At 41.4% G+C, this 22,678-nt stretch overlaps 2 protein-coding genes across 2 annotated transcripts in view; both read right to left on the reverse strand.

Annotated features, from left to right (window-relative positions):
- Positions 1-4,386, reverse strand: part of LOC310869009 (plexin-B2-like) — a gene marked incomplete at its 5' end in the record, with an annotated part of 78,731 nt that extends 74,345 nt beyond the window's left edge. The window contains one exon of the mRNA XM_083779568.1: positions 4,311-4,386. Within this exon, the coding sequence (XP_083635694.1) occupies positions 4,311-4,386 (76 nt within the window). The remainder of the gene's footprint in view (positions 1-4,310) is intronic.
- Positions 1-22,678, reverse strand: part of LOC310872607 (uncharacterized protein) — a gene marked incomplete at its 3' end in the record, with an annotated part of 236,003 nt that overhangs the window by 179,200 nt on the left and 34,125 nt on the right. The gene's annotated exons all lie outside the window — the stretch shown is intronic.

Genomic DNA, 22,678 nt, shown 5'->3' on the forward strand with positions numbered 1-22,678 from the left:
AATGGCTGTATTATCCAAATCATACAAAATGTCATTTTGACCTTGACCATCAAACTTTTCAGCCCAATATCATCTCTTAGGGGAAGTGCACTAATCATTCCACCTCCACATTTCATGACACACACACACACACACACACACTTTCCCCTCCATCAGGCGCCCGGTGATTTGAAGGGGGAGTGGTTAACCTGGCTAGTATATAGCTACATTTACTTCAATAATAAATCAGAGTACTTCCTCTACCACTGACTATGCCTCTTCCACACTGTCCCTAGCTGGCCATTAAACCACATTAACCCTGGCGTCCCATGTCTTGTGGCTCTGTGGCCCTCTGCCAGTTGAATACTGCTGTTATAAGCTCAAAAACAGACTAGGCCTATGTGTTTCGTTTATACTCTGTAAGAGTCTTCAAATTAGCCAATCTACAAGCTCACAACACGGTACATCCATCGCAATTGGGCCTTGTGACATTGAAGATCGATTGTTTACACGAATCTACGATATGTCAGACTTGCACATATTAAATCGGCAGCTTATCAGCAGCGATTTCTTGACTTTCATCCATTATTCTTCTCATTAGAAAACATCGTATTCTAATCATGTGTGGTTTTGTTTTCGTTACAATTACGTTATAGTGAAGCACGTGTTACTATCGTTCCCCCAGTAATGTGAGTTCAGACACAGCAGCCTAATTTAGTCAATTTAAGGGAAGTGAAATGACTGTTGTTGGTGTGAATGGGGAAGAACTAGAGCAGAGATACAATATAGTCATTAACCCATTTAGACCTGAAAAACACTTTCCAAATCCTAGCCTACGTTTTCTGAAAAACTTCCAAATTTGAGTAAAAACTAAATAACACAATTGTCCTGGATTGAAAGGTATAACAATGTATAGGTTGAACGGGTCTAAATATGAAGCTATATGAAGATGAATAACCGTTAAAAGTTTATGTAACCCTTGTTCACCTGTGAGTCATCTATACCATCAATATCTGGGGTTCTACGCATCAAATTCTCTAGGTTCAATAAGGAGATTGGTAGTAGCAACTCTGTATAGAGCAGTAAGACCTCCAGCACACAAAACACACACACACACACACACACACCGTGGTTGGAAGTATAATAAAACAAATATTTATATTTATGGGGTTTGTTCAGTTTCCTTTTCTTTTGTTCACTTCCCTTTTATATATTTATTTTTTAGACAACTAATTAAGTCTTCACAATAAACAAATAAAACAATTAAAACAACAAATAAAACAATTAAAACAACAAATAAAACAATGAAATCAAGAGTGCACACTGGAATGTACACTATAGGCGCCAAAAATAGTGTTCAATCAACCTTAGGTTCCCTCAAACCTTTGAAATTGTCTCTTATTTAGTGTTGGGCCCAACAAATGTTATACTGAGATCTCAGAACAAAAAACAAAAATAAAGTACTCCTTGTTGTGGTCTCTTGGCTTAACTGTCCTACCGTCCCCTTGAACGGCTCAACTTTAGATGGACATGGTGATGTCTTCCCATGTAGTTGATGGGTCAGAGGTAGGTTCACAATGAAGCAGCTCCACTTGTCACCAGAGAGAATCCTCCCTCTAGAAAAAACAGCCTGCACAGCCACAGTGTGCAGAACAATTATCATATAGTTTCAAGTCTCTTGTTTCCCTTCATATTTAAATTTATTCCATATTGGCCTTTTACTCTCTGTTTTCATTACATTAGCCTGTGTGCTTACTTAAGTTGTGTTTACTTAGCATATAGCCACAATCCAGGAAAAGCATTACAATGCACTGAATAGTTATACACAAAAAAACGATTTATCCTGATTGGTTTTTATGTTATGTTATCTGTCACAGTAGCAGCATTACAGCATATATCACAATATGCCACCAAATAAACGGCAATGTTGAGCAGTCAACTCACCAGGATAATCAATGCAAATCACACAGAAAAAACGCCAACTGTTGTCTCTTTCTGACAAGCTGTCGACTCCTCCTTTACTGAAAGTGATTCACCTCACCGGTGCGAAACCAAAAGTAAACAGTACGCACGTTCCTTCCTGCCCCATAGGGACCGTCTCTGCTGTGGGAGCTCAGGGAGCGTCTACAAAATGTCTACATTTAGGGACCGTCTGTAAATTAGTTTGAATGAATAACTAGGGTTACATTTACATTGTGGTTTCACATTATAATAAGATGATTTTCCAAAGGAGAGAATATGCCTCCATGTGATTCATGTCCTGTATGTGATATGTTCACAATGCTGCTCAACATCAATGAATGTCAATATCATATTATTAATTACAGTTGAATATGTATTGCAGTGTGTGTGTGTGTGTGTGTGTGTGTGTGTGTGTGTGTGTGTGTGTGTGTGTGTGTGTGTGTGTGTGTGTGTGTGTGTGTGTGTGTGTGAGAGTGAATGTCAATATCATATTATTAATTACAGTTGAATATGTAATGCAGGGTGTGTGTGTGTGTGTGTGTGTGTGTGTGTGTGTGTGTGTGTGTGTGTGTGTTTGTGTGTGTTATTTTTCACAAAAGGTGAATTTAAGCACATGTTGTACTTGTATTACACAACATACACTGTGAGGGGTCTTTAAACTGCTTTATGGAAACGTGTTAGCCTGGTCAGAAACAGCTGTCGTCTACATACTAATCAAAGCAAGATGATTTATATCACTGTCACATCAAGGCCAGTAGACAATATTAACATCTGGTGAAATTACAGTAGCACTGTCTGTGTCTATCAACCATTCATCTTGTGATTGTCTTGCTGCCATAGTGGTGAATATCATCAATACGGCCTCACTATGTGGATTGCTTTTGGTTCCCATTGAAGTTAACTTTTCTTTCTCTTTCTAACATTTTTCAGCTTGCGATTGCATTTCCCCGTCTTTCTTCAACATTTGCTCCCACCACACTGGTCACACGTGACATCTAGGCCTATACTTCTGTGTAACATGATCATCTTTCTTATATTCCGGATACTAGAGAGGCACATGTGGTTTAAACCTGCGTCCATTTACTGCATCTTAGGTGTGAAGAACATGGAGGGTTCTTACCCTTTCATTTCACTTTTCACTTTCGAAGGAGCGATTAGTTTCAAAGATCTGAAAACAACTGAAAATAGAGGTTAAAATATGTAGCCTCATTAACATACTCACACCACCAAATGTAATCCATCTGGACACCTGTTGACAATATTCTGACGGCAGCCATTTTGCTTTTAAATCATATTCTTGGGGTGACGGGATTCCACATTAGAGGAATCTAACCAGGAAAGCTTCAGTGAGGCAGGGGCTCAATGGAACAATTGATTTTTTTAATTTTGCCATGGTGAATAGGGATAGATTATTAATTGATTATTTTATAAACAAATCGATAATTAATTATCTATTAAATTGATTTGTCCAATTACCTGTTGCATACCCAAACTCTTATCCAGACACAGGTCACAGTGTGACAAACATCCAATTGAAAACTGCTCTAAAAATCCATCACATGGCAATAGTTTACTAGCACATGTAGACTAGACTTCTATAATAATATCGGAAGTGACAACATGAGACATTTGCATGAGAACCAAAGTATTAGCGAGGCAGCTTATCAAAACTAATTTCACTGCTGTGAGGCAATTTGACCCTGATTTTTTCTTTGCTCCACGTTAGCTCATCCAGGGTGGAACTGGTGGAACTGGAAAGAAAAACTGTGGTGGCGTGAGCATGGCATGAGGCTAAAAGTGGGCAGTGACTCAGGAGGGAGAGCTTGGAATCTGAACGTTCCCGGTTCAAACCCTGGATTCCGCCTGACTGCGTGTATATTAGAAGGGTCCTCCAGCCCGATGAGCAAGTTGGTGTGTTTCCCCTGCCATCAGTGTGTGAATGTAAAGCATTGTGCTGTAAAAATGAAGTAATGCTAGCTGTTGCTCGAGGAGACATGCATGTACCACCCTGTCCAGGTGGCAACAACACCACATGTGTTGGCCATAAAGAAACCTACAGTATACCTACTGATTTAATTTTGCACAACCCTGTTTAAAAAACAAATTCAAAGTATGTCTACATAATTAAAAGAATTGTACAAGCTCACAACACATCGCATCACATTGTGAGCTTGATTTTTTTGGGGGGAAGAATGGAGAACGTAGGGTACACAAGAACGCTTTATCAAGACCGGAAAAAGCACAGTACGCAACTACGCATGGCATGTTTGATCTAAAATACAAGGTAGGCTTCTTGTGATTTATTTTAGAGGCTGCCTCAGCAATCGGTTTTACACCATTCCACTGTTCTACTACTACTACTATTGTACCTTGGACCCTGTCATCATTCTCCAGCACCTCAGAGTACAAACCAATGGCTGTCACGATGGTGTTACAGTGGGGCATTATGTGAAATATGCAATAAATGTTGAATATACTACAACTCATGATTAAATTGCTTAAAAACTGGTATGTGTTTAGAAGAAAAGATGTTTGCTTGCATTCTCCTCCTGTTCCCAGGCCAGAATTAGCACCCTTGTCGACATGATATGTTGCATAACCAAAAGGTGTGACCTGATATAACGTAATAGCTCTCTCTCTCTTGCTCTCTCTCTCTCTCTCTCTTGAACATGAACATGGTCACACAACTGCCCAGGGCTTTGATATGCAGTCGCCCCTGCTTCTGTGACAGGGGGAGGGATAAGTGTGTGTTTGGGGGGCACAGAGGGGCTGGCAGACTAATAGCAGGGAAAGTTGTTTATGTGATAAACTGTTGATTAGTCTTGGCTCAGCTGCTAAGGACACATTCAATGAAATGAAACAATGTCATGAATGTGAGTATGACATACAGTATTTCATGTAAATTATCATTTCTGTCTCTCTTCAAAATGAAATATTAGAATATAGGAAGAACATCTTTACACTCCTAACCAAACAGACTATTCAATATGCAGGACTGTGGTCTTTCTTTCGCACTTACTGTAGGCCAAAAACAACACTACCAACAACAGACAAATCCATTTCAGTTCAGTTCAGAGGAGATAGGATCGAGAGCATCACTGCTCTTGTGACTGAAATCGAGATGAATCTTATTTTACATGATTGTGAGCTGCCTGAAATTCCTTTGTTTAGCTCCTTGGTTCAGATGCTGTCATCCTATCTAGTATCTACTACCTTGGAAGAAAGGGCTACTAGTCACAGCATGTTCTTTCTGCTGTGACAGTTGCAACACTGAAAGCAGTTTGTATCATCTGTTGCTTAATGGATGTTTCTTTAAATGTTATTTATCCAGGGATGGTTTGCTGACTCGCAATCACGTTAGTTTTTTCAGCACCGCCCTGTATTTAGGGTGGCCACCTGCAAGACCTCAGAAAGGAGGACACTTTTGCGGGGCTCGCTCCCCCGACCCCCCCCCCCCCCCCCTCCCAGATCCCCCCCCCCCCCCATATATTAATATTATTACTACTACTATTGCACCTGATTTTCACCACCATCATCTCCAGCATTATGTCCACAGAGAACATATATTTGCTAATTAAATTAACCTTTTTAAATTATAGGGTACCACAAAGGCCATTCATTTTATAATCAATTTATTTTATTTCATGTTTAGATATGTTTTATGTTTAATCTCTTTCTTGTGGGTTTTTTTATACAGTTTTATGGTCATCGGTGTGGGACATAGAATGATGACAGTAGCCTATATGTTCACACAGCCTCCCTTTCTTTATGATGTCGAGCTCCTTGCTCCATTGCTCATTAAATGTAGTTTTTCATTTCGGCATATTTGGTTTGTTTATCTCTGCATTAACTATACTAAAGTGATTGTGAGAGCACAACAAACATACCGACCATCCCACTGGCAGTGTTGCCAGGTTTTGGAAGAGATCCAAGCAACCATGTCTATGAAAACAAGCCCAAAAGAAGCCTGACTAGGCTTAGTAGCCTATTATATAAAACAAGCCCAAAGTCGCTTATAATTAAGCGGACATGGCAACACTCTGAACGTCTCCACTAGCCTCTCTCTTTTTAAGACAGTGTGGCCGGCTCGCTGCGGAGGCAGAGCTGAGCAGCGCTGCGGAGATTTTAATACCCAGGCAGACGACGTAAATGACAGACTATGACAGTAAATGACACAAGCACTGTATATCACAAAAAAACGGACAATTATGTGTCCGGCCAGAGGTTGAGGTGGGAGGAGGACAGGTGGGTCTAAAACCGGACTGTCCGGCGTGAAACCGGACGTCTGGCCACCCTACCTGTATTACATGCACACAGCAGTTGCAGTTAAAGTATCTTGCACAACCTGAACCTCACAAACATGGATGTTGAAGGAGGGGGGAGCATTTGAACCGACCCAGTCAATCACCAGCATCTCCAATCTTTACACAACTTCTGATGCCAAAAACATAAGCTACAGGTATTTTGAATTGGTATGTACTGTATGAGAAAATGCATAGATAGCCAGATGCATAGACAGACAGACAACAACACATCCACTCCAAACCCCCAAAACAATATGACACCCGCCAAGCAACACATCAAAAACAGGATTTATAGACCCAAACCTTTGCGCGTTAACATAACGTGGGAAGCTTTTTCAATCTGAGAAATATTACACAATAGAGGGAGGGTTTTATTGTATGTTTCTCAGATTGACAAATGGTTTTCCTTCCAACTTCCTTTAAATTTTGAATCTTAAAGCTTCTGATCTTGAACCAATGATGCAACATCTGTCGTCATCTTATCTTGAGTTAATCTGAAAGTTCTGGAAGGCTATTCAGTTCAGCTTTCATTCCATTGGCCGTCTGAAAAAGTAGGTGTCCAAAACCCCAAACTTAACTTGCAGCCCAGTGACAAAATAAATAGGGGAGGCACGCGGTCCACCCTAGGATTATTAGACCAAAAGATTTATGTAACCCTGATCTGATCTCAGACATTTGTGGAGGAGGGAGGTTCATTGTCCACGCAATTATGACAAGCCTGGTCAGCCAACTAAACAACGACGCAGATGTGTTGCATCTCACTGCCATACGTAACACGTATGAATAGTCAAGAGTCAAGGAACATGCTTGATCCAGTGATTAAGCATTCTGAATGTCTGTGGTTATTCTATGCCAGGCATGTGCTGATTAACTCCACTGCACCTCCTCCAACTCTCTCTTCTTAGCCATGCCTAATGAGCTAATACAGACTCAGATGTGTTGACTTTGTATTGAAAGAGGAGCCCGCCTGACACCCAGCCTCCCTTTCTTTGTCAGCCTTTATGTCCTCGGTATGACACATTGAAACAACCCCTGACATACATGGTACCCTGGGAGTGATTTGCCAAGGGGGATGTAGAGGGCTTTAAATCCACGCCTTTGTTGATTTTACTATAATCCTTAATCCTTAATCATTTTAGGAGCTTGACCGATTTTAGTGTCATATGCTGATACGGATTGTGGAGAGTCGTGAATTGATATCATTTGAAAAACCTTTAAAAGTTTCAATTTAACATGTAAGTAAACAAATACATAAATATAAAAACACAAATAACTGTAGTATACGAGTAATATATACCTACATTTGTGAAAAGAACATCTAAAATAACAAATCCACAAGGTCACGAATCACGATGCAACGGGTTGTGAGTTTGTACATCTCCTATTTGTACCTTTTTTTTGGCATGGCCAAAATACAGTCACCAAGGGTAATGTGGATGAAAATCGGGACACATCGGCTGCATACTACAAAAAGTCAAATAATGGCCAATACATCAGCCAAATTGACCAGGCTCTATCCCAGACAGGGTTTTCTAAATGGCATCCTAAGAACATCCCTCCCAGGTTTGTTTTACCTTGATTGTATCCCTATGCTCCCAGGGTGTAGATGTCATGGACAAAGCTCAAAGCTCTGAGGCTCCAGGGCCTAATTTACAATCCAAATCAAGGTGGGCGCACAGTATGGTTAGAAAGTTAGGCCAAATGCAAACTCATACCTGTCAGACACAACAGAGCTAGTATTCACCACCAACAAGGATTTACCTGGGACATGGGGCTGATGTGAAACACATGAATAGAAAAGGAACACATTTCTGCTAAGCTTTGTAAATGTTTCAAACCTAAAAGTGGCCTAGTATTGTATCCTAAGGCATGGCCAAATTCACGTTTCTCTGAAAAAGCAAGCTCAACTTGACTTTCTGGGCATAAGATATCATCGTCAATTAGTTTAAACATTAAGGTATACTGTATCAAGACACGTTCAATCAAAAATACCTGGCATGTAAATGGTAGGCCTGGTTGGCGCTCTTTGCACTGTCTATAATGCATTCAATAAGGCTCAAACGCACCATGTTTGTTCAGTGATATGTGCACAATGTCTTGTGTGGACCACAAGTTTGTCAGTGCAGAGTGGATTTCTGGTGAAACAGGAAGCGTGCTTTTTATCTCTGCTGCACTGAGCAACTTTTAGAAACAGGAACGCAACCACATGGGCCCACACTATTTTAACTCTTTGATGGAACATTCAAACTTGGAGGGAAAGTGAACTAGTATACAAGCATATTGCACATTGAGGCAGCAGAACACAATTGCTTAGTCTTGCTAGTGAATTACAATGAAAACTAGATTACTATGTAGATGAACAACATTCTACACTGATGACTGAAGATGTTTTGATGGATCAGGCAATGATTGCCTGATTCCAATGCAAGGAGAGGAACTAATAGCTTCCTGTCCTTTACTAAAGCTGATGTGATGTGAAGACAAAATTGGCATAATTAAGTATTACTACACCATTTGAAATGCACATGTGGCGTGGCTTGGTCAGGGGGCTTGCAAAACATTGTTCCCTCCCTTGTTATAACACGCCATATAAGGCAATGACTCACAAGAGAAAAGCAACACTCAAGACCTATCAAATATGTTATTTTATTTCACACCACATGCTCAGTGATATGGAAATTTGGTATACTTGCTCTTAAAATTCACTTGCATGCATTCTGTTAATTTAGTTATAGGTCAAGAGATAAAACCTTGAGGTGATTGCATTAAAGGTGACTGATATTGATGGAGATGAAACCTACGCACTACAAGTTCAATTTGCATACACTAAATATCACAGTAACTACAATGTAGCAAACATTTCATAGAATCACACTTAAGTGAATCGTACTAAAACATCTAAACAAAACATGCAGTCAACTGTAGTGATATGGAATACCATGACTTGCAGGTCCTCTAACTCAGTGTTTCTCAACCTATGTACCGCGGCACTTTACTGTGCCTTTGATTTGTCCAGGTGTGCCTCGAGATTTTGACCGAAAGTAACACTAGCCCTACCCCGAAAGCGATAGATAGGCGTCCTATTGTTGCTGTCACACGTCTAAATAGACGTGCGAAAACAACATGACGACGGAACAATAGACTCTTAACGACCATCGGCCATAGAAATGTTAATCGCCTGGCAACTTTACTGTATAAATGGGGCACAGCACAGACATGGCATTCACATTGTAGGCTACAGCTACTACTACAAGATGGAACCAGCAGCAAAGAAGAGATGCATCCAGAAGACGCTACATTTCGCTCCCTCCAGAAAGACACCACCAGAACCCGACAGCAGCACACACAGCGCCGCCGAGTCACCTCCACCTGACGACGGCACAGCAACAGCAGCAACAACGGCGGCTACTAACGCAACGCCTACAAAGAAAGCCCCTGCCAGACTGTACCGTGATGATTACATGAAGTTTGGATTCACGTTTACTGGGGATAAAACGTACCCGATTCCGATGTGTATAGTTTGTGGTAGCCCTGGAACATGACTGCCATGATGATTATCATGACAGTCATGCAGTAACTTTGCCCTGTTTTTTGCGCTCGCTGCATTTACAAGATTTCCGTATATATAAACATTCAGATTTCAAATATAAAGTACTCACAAAGTGTCCCACGGGTGTTAGTTAGTAGCAGCGCCAGCGATTAGAATTGCTGCGTCCCGCGTTGTTTAATAAAAAGCATTTTTGTCCGAGCTCCCCGGCTACTTTTTTCAAACGGGGTTCGTTTGGGAAATCCACAGTTGCACACCGGGAGCGCACTCGCCTATTAGTCTGTATTGGCAGGGCGGTCAGCCTACCTATATCGAACACACCGAGTGCCACCCTCCTCCCGACCGATAGGGGCGCGTAGTTGAAAGCCAATGGCAAAATAACCTCGGATAAAAATGCTTTTTATTAAACAACGCGGGATGCAGAAATTCTAATCGCTGGCGCTGCTACTAACTAACACCCGTGGGACACTTTGTGAGTACTTTATATTTGAAATGCGAATGTTTATATATTTTAATTATTTGTAAATGTAGCGTTCGCAAAAACCAGGGTGAAGTTACGTCATGACTCTCGTATGAATACGAGAGTCATGTTCCAGGGCTAAGTTTGTGGATTCAAGCTTGCAAACAGCGGCATGGTTCCAAGTAAACTGAAGCGCCACCTTGATACCATTACCAATCATGATGAACTCGCTACAAAGGACAAACACTTTTTCGTGAGCTTGAAAGAAAAAAAGGAGAAAGACACAACGAAGCAGGCAAGTCTCTTGATACTTGAAAGAATATTCAGCCATCACAGCCAGCGCAATGGCAGTGCTGCTCCCCTTTTCCACAATCTACCTGTGTGAGCTTAGCTTTTCAAGCCTGACTTGAAAATGAAGAGCTCCGTGTCTGTTTGTCCAGCATCCAGCCAGGATAAAAACTCTTTGTTCAGGAAAACAAGCTCAAGGTTCACACTAAAGGTCATTACACACTGGCGAATTAGCGACGCGATGCGAATAAGCGATCTGAAAATGCGAAATATTGCATGTTGCAGTTCGCCTGCGAATCTCTGCAAAATATGACACCAGAGCGAACAAATAAAAGCGAAAACGGTCGCATTTTCGCACATTCGCACATTCGCCACTGATGTGGAAGCTTGCATGGACTTCAATTGTTTTTTTTTAAATGCGAATTATTCGCACGAATATATCGCGTCGCCAATTCGCCAGTGTGTAATGACCTTAAGACAGAATTTGTCAAAAATATTTACTTTTCTTTTTATCAATTGTTTTTTACGATTTTCTTTGTACAAAAGTGCTCAAGTTTAAGACCATTGTATTGTGGCAAAAGATTTTTGTTCTTGTTTTTACAACTCCTTTTTTTATTTAGAAGTATTACTTTGCATTGACAAATTGAACATGTGTGTGCTACATTTTGTATGAGTTTTCAAAAATAAATTGGTGAAACTGAGGCACTGTCTCTGTCCTTTTCTTTCTCTTTAAAGTTATTTGACAAGTGCTGTCATGTGTGTTTTTAAAAGTATATTGGGTTCATATATATATATATATATATATATATATATATATATATATATATATATATATATATATGGTATATACACACACCATATATCTAGGTGTGCCCCGAGATTTTTAGGATATGAAAAAAAAGGTTGAGAGACACTGCTCTAAGTAACTTCTGCTTTATCGGTTTGCATGGCTCATGGATCATATACAACTTCATTTAAAGACAACTTCCAGTAGCAGTTGGAGTCGCTTGTATCCAGCAGCTTAAACCATATAGAGCATAATGAAAAGATCTTCTTGGCACTAACCTCAAAGGCACAGAACTTGGGCGTCAGGATCCATAATAACAGTAGAAAACAGAGTTAGATCTAAAAATAAAAAAATTAAAATAAAAGAATGAGAAAAATAGATGACAACGGCGAATGGGGATATAATCCAAGGTGTGTCTCCAGAGAGAGCAGAGGGGGGAGATGTGTGTGTGGACCACTGGACAGCCCCACACCTCTCAGTCACAGCAATGAAACCAAACTAGCAAGGTAGGGGGGATGAGGAGAAAAAAAAAGAGAACGCAATGGCTGCTGTGCTGTTTGAAACAGAAAAGGGAGAAGTGTACTGAAACAACTTGTCCTCTCCCTATGAGTCACGGCATTGGTAGGGGAGCCCTGAGGCACAGAGCCTGCACCTGGCCAATCAGCGACCAGCATGGGCCCCGCATGCAAATCCTTTCAGGTGAGTCCTGCTGCAGCCGGGGGATTGGCTGGGTGACGGTGCCGGGGGAGGGCAGAGCGGACAGGTCCAACCAGAAGACCTCACCCTGCAGCACAGTGGAAAACAGGTTTCTGCTGCTGCGGGGGAGGCGGGGTGCGGAAGAAAAAAAAGAAAAACACATTGGGACAGGTATGCATCCACTTTAGAATTTGACCTTATTTAGCAGCGTGAATGAGATCATTAAAGGTAGGCTATATTCAGTGATTTCACTTAATTCAAATATCACTTATTTTTTTGTTTTGTTGTGATAATCCTCCCTACTATAGAGTGTGCTGACCATATAAGGAGTTCCTCCCTGTCCCCAGTTAACCCCTGGGGGTCAAAAAACCTTAGGTTTCGTTTTTGACTCTCTATCCTGATTGGACGAAAGGCTGGGTCCCACAGCCAAAAACGAAACCTAAGGTTTTTTGAGTGAAATCACTGAATATACCTTTAAAGGTGTAGTGAAACGGAAGTAAGTGTGTGTCCCACTTCCGCATGGTGACGCATTTCCGAGTGAAACGTGCCAGTAAGGCGGGACATAACGCTGGGAAGAATGTGATTTGACCGTCGAAACGTAGGCGGGCTAAGCACAAATATGCAAAGAAGGCGGCTCATTCAATTGAAGCAAAACACGTGTGACAAGTGACAACATAAACAAACATGGAAGTGGATGAGCGCGACTGCAGTGGCCTCATTTCCACGGTGGAGGACTTCTCGCCACCGTCTTCACCGCTCTGTGCAGCTTCACCCGCGGCTAGCACAGAGTCAAGCGAGCAGGAGGTGGAGGTAGACGACGGGGAACATGAATACCATCCCGTCCGTGGCGTCAGGCCATATATGTTTGAGCCTCTTCCTCCTGCACAGGACAGTGACGACGAGGGGAGAGCAGCAGCAGCAGCAGCCGAACCTCAACCCGCGGCAGCATGTAGATGTGTCTATATGGTAACGTTCTTTTTATAATCAATATTATTAGCTATTATATCAGTATTGCATTGAGTACTAGATAACGCTAGTTCGTCTACATATTGGGCTGTATTCATTCGGTGATTAGCTATCTTGGCTAACGCATTAGGCTCTACCTGGTTGAACGCACTGCTGGCACTATTGTATACAATACATATCTGACATACATGATCAAACTTCACGTGTCCCCTATGGGACATTGGTTGTGCAACGTGCTGTCGTGGGTAGATCGTAGAGGAACATGTCACTAACACTGCTCATGCATGGGGTTTGTCCTCTAGTCTAATTTTCTAGTCTTTTACTATAACCAAGAGGCAAAAGTTATATTAATTTAACGTAGTGAATGTTTAGCTATACGGGAATATCAGCTTCCAATTGTGTTTAGCCGTTTTCGTTCACACAAATCACTGAACTCACATAATTGTTTATCTGCTTATCATTCAGGTGTAGATGCAGTGGCTATACTGTGTGGACATGGATGCTCCCATAGACAGAGTCTGCTGCAAGGACCATGACAGGGTTAGTATAATACATACAGCAGGATTACTGTCAGTCTGTAAACAACATACATATGCATTATGTTGGTACAATTCACTGTTTAGATTTAGATTTAGGTTTAGATTTCAGTTCACAAAAATATTAAAAAAGCACATAAAATTATGTGCTTAGATGATTTATATTTAATTTAAAACATATTTACATCACTGCTACATGTTGTATGTTTGAAAAGTAATGCATACAGGTGAAGATAGGCAATTATACTATAGCATGGGCAAAACAATCAACCCAGAACAATGTAAAATGGGATATGTATGTGCTGATCATTCAGTATTGATGCTGAATATTATTTTGCTCTGTTATGCAGGTTATGTTAAAATGTGCAGAAGCAGAACCAGAGCCTCCGTGCGATCAGTGGGTACAACAAATGACATTTGCAGCCGATAATCAGCAGTTTGGTCAACAAGAGAACCAAGAGGATTTCACTGAGGAGTGAGTATACTGTAAATAAATATATTTCTGTAGCCATTGCTGTCAATTTCCTCTTGTCATCAGTGCTTGTAAAACCATTTAACTTCTATGATGTAATCAAAATGAAATGTCTTGTCCAAATTCAAGATCTCCGTTGTCTTGCATTGCTCTTTTTCACTATCTGCATGAGTATTTCATTTTTGCATTCATGTCATTGATTCTTTATAGACGTTATCGACACACAGCCTACCGCTCCTTTGTCAGGTGGTGTTGGGGTTATCTTGGAAGAGGCAATAGAAAAGTGGTCCCATCCTGTGCTGTTATCAGGATAAGAGCTGCCTACCCTTCTCCATCTGAAACCTACAGAGGATTCAGGCTGGCTCCACTGCAGATGCCATGAATTTATTTATTATACACATTTTTTTTACTCATTTTCTCCCCACTTTGTTATTCCAACTAATTCCTCCCCACACACGTTGTCAGTTACTATATGTTTTGTACAGAAAGAAATTACATCTTGCTTAATTTTTTAAGTTATTTAATTCAACACAATGTAACACATGTTCCTGGTTGGGTTTGGTCATGTAGTTTTAATTCCACAAAACACCATGGAAAAAAGCTATTGTGCAATAGTCACTATCAATACAAGATATTTGGTGAAAGATGGTTTTATTGCCCAGACCCATTTGGGAGAAAAATATATATATATATATATATGTATATATGTGGGGCTCCTTGACAAATTGGTTTTTCAGAAAACTTGGGATTTAGAAGACATTTGTAGAATCTGGTCCTCAGGTCTCAATGGGTTATTTACTTACGGTCATGCCACCTAGTGGCCAATCCCTCAGGGGATTATGACACCTTTTCAGCAATCAACCCCTCCAACAAATTGGTACATGATAGTTAGACATTGCGGTTTGTTTGCATCATGGATTACAATATAACACATATCAGATACCAGTTACAAGGGAAGTAAGTGACATTGTTGTACCCTACTGTGGGGCGTCGAACACAGAACACAGTCTGCCACTAAGACCTGCAGATGATTGCACAGATGTGCTACACATTGAAATTCCTGTACTTCCTGTAGCAGCCACCACACGATGCACAACCATGGTGTTTACAGGTCAACCATACCCAAGCAAAATCCCACTGCATCTATCATCTTATGTTCACTCCAGCATTATAGTGTAAACAAACGGGGCTTACAGTGGGGTCATAAGCAGTAGGCACTATTGAGATAAAATTGTAAAAACAAAATTCCACTCCATAACATACAGTAGGCCTACACATTTTACAGTATCTATATAGTTGTAAAATAATTGTGTATAAAAGGTCAAAGTTGAAATTGCTTATTGGGTATGTGTCAGTGCTGGTGCAGTAGTTATGGTTGGTTGTATTTTACAGACATGTAATAATAAAACTTTATTTGTATAGCACCTTTCATGACATGAAATGCAAATCAAAGTGCTTTACAGAACAATGGAGAATAAAAGCAAGTCAACGAGATTAAAAAACAAGCAGTAATGCAATACAGTGAGGACATGAATAACAAAAAAATAAAAAGCAATGTTGTAGAAGTGGGTCTTGAGCTGAGCTTTAAAAATGTCTACAGAGGCTGCCTGACGAAGGTACAGTGGGAGCTTGTTCCATGCCGACGGCCCGTAGAAGCAAAAAGCTGCTTCCCCCGTATTTTTTAGTTGCCATTTTTTTAGGCAAAGCGAGCAGGCCAGCAGTGGAAGACCTTAGGGGGCGGTTTGGGACATATTTAGGCAGGCAGTCATGTAGGTAGGAAGGTGCGAGACCATTGAGAGCTTTATAGAATTTATAGAAATAATTTTAAAATCAATCCTAAAAACAACCGGAAGCCAGTGCAGTGATGCCAAAACTGGAGTAATATGTTCTCTCATTTTAGTTCTAGTTAAAACTCTGGCTTCTGCATTTTGGACAAGTTGTAATGTGTCAGTTGTTTTCTTAGGCAGTCCTGAAAAAAGTGCATTGCAGTAATCAAGCCGAGAAAAAACAAAGGCGTGGATTAGCGTTTTTGCATCGTCCAAGGACAAATAGGCTCCGATTCGTGCAATATTTCTAAGGTGAAAAAAGGCAATCCTGGTAACATGATTAATGTGTGAATTAAAATTCAATTCAGAATCAATAATAACCCCCAGGTTCTTTACTGTACTGTTACTTTCTACAGTCAGGTTGCCAAGTCTGCTTATTATTGATTATTTCTGCTCACTAGAACCGATTATGAGAATGTAGGTCTAGGTCTAAATGTAGACATGTACTGCTATGAGTATTTTAATGAGATACCTGATCTCCCAGTGGCAAAAACTGTGGTCTAGTTTGATGTGCAGCTATGCTCCATATTACTGCTAGACCATAAAGGACTGGGTACATTTAAACCATCTACAATGATAAAGGTTTTGTAGTGATTTTACATGCATGTTCATTCATACAAGTTATTACAATAGACATTTGCATTCATAATTTACCCTACAAATATTTGATCCACAATTGGATCAAACCTTAGTTTGGTATTTTTTTGTATTGATCCATTTGGCTTCTATCATACTGCTGTATTTGAATTGTCTATGGAATATTCAATACTTCTAATTCTTGATAACTACAGCAAATTATTTCCCTACAAGGTCCTTTCTATTATGTTGTTCTTCTATTCACGGGGACCATTTGCAATCCACAATACAAGCAGGATGGGTGTGCAGCCACAGATATCTAACAATGTCACAGACCTGTTATTGCTCCTTCTCATGTGACTAAAGGCCACTTACAAGCCAGAGTTTTGTTCATCTGAGTCACCAGACAAATCACTACACCAACTAAGAACGGCCATGCTTCACCACCACTGAAGCCAGTTTCCTGAACCCCTCTCTGATGGTCAGGTAGAGAGAGAGAGAGGGTGGTACTGAGACCAGTGTCCCAAGCCCCTCTGATGGTCAGGTGGAGAGAGAGAGGGTGGTACTGAGACCAGTGTCCCAAGCCCCTCTGATGGTCAGGTGGTGAGAGAGGGTGGTACTGAGACCAGTGTCCCAAGCCCCTCTGATGGTCAGGTGGAGAGAGAGAGGGTCGTACTGAGACCAGTGTCCAAAGCCCCTCTGATGGTCAGATGGAGAGATAGAGGGTGGTACTGAGACCAGTGTCCCAAGCCCCTCTGATGGTCAGGTGGAGAGATAGAGGGTGGTACTGAGACCAGTGTCCAAAGCCCCTCTGATGGTCAGGTGGAGAGAGAGGGTGGTACTGAGACCAGTGTCCCAAGCCCCTCTGATGCCCGGGTGGTGCTGCTTACTGCTCCTGTGTGTAGCGAGACCATTTGGAGGCCATAGCTTCCTGTATGTTGGGCCTCTCAAAAGCAGCACACAGGTTTTCAGGGACTTCCACTTGGTCTCTCAGCTGCTGGTATGGGCCAGGACTGAAGACCACCTCCTCCAGAACCAGCCTCTGCAGGGTGTCCACATAGTCTATACGGTGCAAAAGACATGGTAATGTCAATGCAGAAACCAAAACCTAAAACTGTTTATCATGATTTGAGGAGCTGTTTTTCCATTCTTTGCCAAAGGAGGCTGACATGTTTTATACACGGGTACTATTTTGTAACTTACTGTATGTGGAAGCAGTCTTCTCATAGCACAAAGAGTATTCACCCTTCTTGTACTTTGGCCATTTAACCCTGACCACAGGTTTTCCATCTTCTGCATTGCACAGCACACCACGGTCTGCGTTCCCGTTGTAGTGGAGAGCGGCAAGGAGCAATCTAAGCATAGTTATAAAGGAGTGAATTAGGTCAGTGGTATAATCGATAGTATAATCTAATAATAAAATAATACAGGCAGAGAGGATGCTATTTAACCCATTCTGGGCGGGAATCCTTTTTGGTGTTTTAGGCATTATGTTATACTTTAGCTATTGAAAAATAGCAGATCTACAAGCTCATAGCATGGCACAGTGCCGTGCTACAAGCTTGTAGATCTGCTATTTTAGAAAAAATGTGGCACAAATCTTAAATATATACGTTTTTAACTAAAATCTTTGCTTCTGGGGGTCCCTGGAACAACATGGTTTCAGATGAGGGTCGGCGGCCAATTACATATATTTTTGAGAGTCCTTCACATGAAATTGTTTGAGAACCACTGACAGAATTATTTTAGAATCAGCCTCAGGTCTAAATGGGTTATGGTGTTATTGCAATAAATATGAGCAGAACTTTACATTAACCATTTGACAGAATACATTCCATTTCATTATCAAAGGAATAAAACAAATAATTTACTAAACTCTGACCTGCACAACATTCCCATGAATGGGAACGGAACATTCTTCGGAGCAAACCTCAAAATGAGACTATGAAAGCCTTCAATTGAGGAGGTCTGATGATGAGGACTGAGCTTCGCAATGTCTTTGAGAAGTCTCTTCTGCAGCATCAGGTCACAGAACATCTCACAAGCTTTGGTGTAATAAATCAACCACACAAGCACAGACAGGACAAATAATATGAAGGAAAATGTTGATGGAAGTTATAAAAACATACACACGTACTAATCATTCATATTGTAAGATCTGATATAGAATCTGATGCTTACTCGGCATCAACCATGCTCGTTCATCAAGGGGTAGATGGGCACAATCCGGAAAGAGCTCACTGTCATGATGGTGCACATTCTGGACGTGGTTGGTGATAGACTTCCACTTGTCTACTACCTCTTCTCCAGACTTGGAGGAAGAAGCACACCAATAAACATGGTTCACTGAACTCTTCTTCCACAGCAGAACCTCTCCACAGTTCTTCTGTTTCCCAAGAGCATCTATTTTCTTGGCCAGCCCTAATTCAATAAGCATAAGTAAGCACACACATTTGTCAGGCAAAAGTAGCCAATCTACGAGTCAGTTCACAATGCGTTACAGTGTAAATTTACAGGTGAAAGTGATTCTTCATAAGTGTGTGAGTTATATAGTATAGAATTATATAGTATTCAATCAGCTTGTAACTACACTGGATCCATTGGAACAGTTATTTATTTCCCCAAAAAAAGTACACAATTAGATATAGCGCATCGCAGTCCCGCCCCCTTTCAGAACGACGAGAGACCCAGGAAATGATTCTCCATTTCCCCAGAAACAACTACCCGTAAATGAAGGCAGGGCACAACACTTTTTGTTTTGTTTTTCTTCTTACTAATGATTTGATCTGCCCAAAACATTGTGTTTGTTGTCATGATTTGTCACAACTCGAGTTGGCTTTGTCCGCAGTGTTAAAAAAGCAGATGGAGAAAATGTATGGGGAATCATTTCCAGGGCCACTCGTCGTTCTGAAAGGGGGCGGGACTGTGACACTCTATACAGTACAAGTATTCTGCCTGACCGTTAACGATATGGTAACGATACCATACCCTCAAACCCTTGATATAACGATCGTGTGCTTTGACTGTAGTCACAGCGTAGTTCAACAAAAGCACTCCTTTTGAGATCTATACTTTTTTTTGTAATATGACATATATGCATTCAAAACTATTAAGTATTATGTAAATTTGAAGTATTGCTTTTTACATTAGTTACCACATGGAAAAAGGTGGTTAAAAAGGAAAAGTACCTTTAGCCACATGCCAAGTGTCATAGTAGTGACCTATGTCCTCCTGCTGCTCCCTCATGTACTTCTGTACCGAAGGATGGCGATCTGTGACAATAGCGCCAACCTCGATACCAGCTTCCTTCAGGAACTTCAGGCTCTTCATGAAGCTCCATAGTAGTAGTTCCATCCGTCCACTGCTACCTACCTCATTACTCTGAAAAAAGAGACAGACAGACACAGAAAGAAAGAAAGGGATACCATTCGGATTTTGAGTTTTTACACTCGTATAAAAGTATGTTAATGATAAAAAAAAAGCTTCCATTTTCAGTTTACCTGGACCAGCTGGAGATCTATAATCCTGTTGTCATCCAAGTTGAGCATTGAGTAAGACCCAAACTTGGCACAATGTCCTACAGTTAAAATAAAGACAGTGTTTCATAGGTGTCCATTGACATATTCGTTATTCATTCGTTAGATGAATGCATTTATGACCTGAAAGATGCAAGATGTTTGCTGAATCACTTCAGTACACACACAGTATACTGTACACTGTATATCGTGTGACATTTCTCCAAAATTACAGAATTTGCATCATAGCCGAATGTGGGATTGTCATATTGGCATATTTTAACTACTATTTCAATTGTTAATCTGGTCATAATCACTTGTACAAACCTGGTGAATCAGCTCTCATGTCACCACCTAAAGTGATAGGCTTTCCGGACTGCTTTGCCCTCGCAATGACCTGCTGCTGCTCCACCCTCCAATGCCAGAGTATGGCTGGCTGTAGGAAAGCCTGCTGGTGGTTGTAGAAGGTACGGGGACAGATGCATTCTTCACGCAGCGATGACAGTACCTGGAAAACACCACACAAAACATATTTATGCAACCATAATATATATAAAAACGCACACACACACACACACACACACACACATATAATACATAAATACAGCACTAAGTATCTATACATATATCAACCAAGATCAAGTGGAATACGTTATAATACAGGAGGAATATAGATAATGATGCCCGATATGGGCTACAATCAACCAGGGCCCCGATTCAGGCGACCAACGATAGGACCACTCGTGGCCGTGTGATGAGCCCTCTCGAACACTGCGGTACGAGTGTGTGTGTGGAATGGTTAAGGTCAGCAAAGCAGCAGGTGTAGTGCTGGCCCTGAAAGCACAACGGCTGTATTAAAATACTTCTCTTATACTAGTCACTGAGGCAGGAACAGCAAGACACACAAACTCACCCGCTTTAATGAGGCCAACGTGCACAGTTGTTGTACCCACTGCAGCGGTAGCAACAAGAGCCCATGTTTATACTCCCATGGCATCACAGACACCAAATTAATATAAATACTGCGGAGAGGGAGGAACACCAACCTAGGTGGCGTGGTGTTGTTTAACAACACGCCAAACAGGACGCAGGAAAGAGTGACTAGCTCCAAGGCTAAAACACAACAAGCGCTCACAGTCAAGTTCACAGTCAACTATTAAGTGCAGGCGATCGTAACAGCAACGTATAGAAACATACGTGCACTGTGTGGACCAAACACGCTGTCACCCGACGGGACAGCTTTGTTTAGGATGATCACCTCAATGCGGGAGGAATAACTCCTGGCCGTGAAACGTGTAGCAGTGGCACCCACCAGCAGTGTGGCAGAGAGAGACTGACAGCTGAGCTGACAAACACGGCCGTGCGTCACCTTATAAAGCCAGCTGGGACACTCATCAAGCCCTAATCAGTGGGCGGAGGACGGGCCGTGACAGCGTGGGAACGCTCACGCCCAGCCTGCCACACAAACATGAAACGATCCAAACGTATAGACCGATTCCGTAGCGGGTCTCATGGTCGCAGCCTACGTATTTCCTGTAGGCGGACTCGACGTAGCTGCGGGGGTAAAACCCTCACCAGGCGCACCTCTTCCACTACAGTGAACGGCAGAGTGACTGATGTTAGTTTGCCTCAAACTTTACTCCTTTACCTGCTTTTTTACTAACACTAACATTACAAAGATCATGCCCAGAACATCGAGATGAACCTGTGTAGTTTATGGCTGCTCCAACAGTAGTGGCAACATAAAAAAAAAGAAAAACGGAATGTCAAAATATCCACCGTGGTGGCTGAGGCCAGAGCCATTGAGTAATGGTTGAGACAAAGCAGAAGTCTGAACCGAAGTTCTTTTGGTGGAAAAGGGGCCGGTGTGATTTTTTAAATGAGTGTGGCTAGCGATTTAGGGTTGTAGCCAGGCTAGTTATAGTAAAGTGTAGCCTAATGAAAATCCTAGCGCCTGTTTAACAACAGTCAGTCAGTCAGTCATGTCAAGCGGACCCCCATTTGAAGATGCGTGGACCCCCATTAGAGAAGATTTGTACGGCTCTAGCAGTGATTCTCAACCTGTTTAATTCCAGTTTGACATGCATTAGTCTACCTACAGACCCCCATTTAATGGCATTTATATCTCTGAGACCCCCAATTTATATTGTAAAATCCAATTTAATTTAACTCTTGAGAGTGTACTTGAAATGGAACCAAATTGACCCCATTTTGTATCATTTAGCTGGGGACCCCCTGGAACTCCCTTAAGGACCCCTGGGGGTCCCCGGACCCCACTTTGAGAACCACTGTTGTAGCCTACAAGAAGACACACACATAGCCTAGCCTATACTCAACTCAACTCCATTTTATTTCTATAGTGTGTAACCTGCAGGGCCAGCTGGTCAAGTGCTGTACAGGTTCAAAGAAAACAAACAGCATTGCAATATTAAACAGACAGTATAGAAAACATAAGCAGGCATTAGAAAACAATCAAAGCAAACGGTGCAATATAAATGGACATAGGCCTACAAATATGCATGTTCAAATTAATAATTTCTAGACAGTAAAATGATTAAAACATTTAAATAAATAATTTCACTTAAAAGAAAATATATGGGTCATGTTATCCATATTTTCCCTCCCCGCTTTCCTGCCCTCACTTTTAGCTTCAAATGTCAATATATATGTACTCAGCCAATCAATTCATCGCTGTGGGGTGATCAGCCAATCACAACAAGCCAATATTTGTGTTCACACAAACCCGGAGAGCTGGCCATAGGAG

This window comes from Protomyctophum parallelum, assembly GCF_964188405.1.
Source record: "Protomyctophum parallelum genome assembly, chromosome: 1".
Lineage (NCBI taxonomy): Eukaryota > Metazoa > Chordata > Actinopteri > Myctophiformes > Myctophidae > Protomyctophum > Protomyctophum parallelum.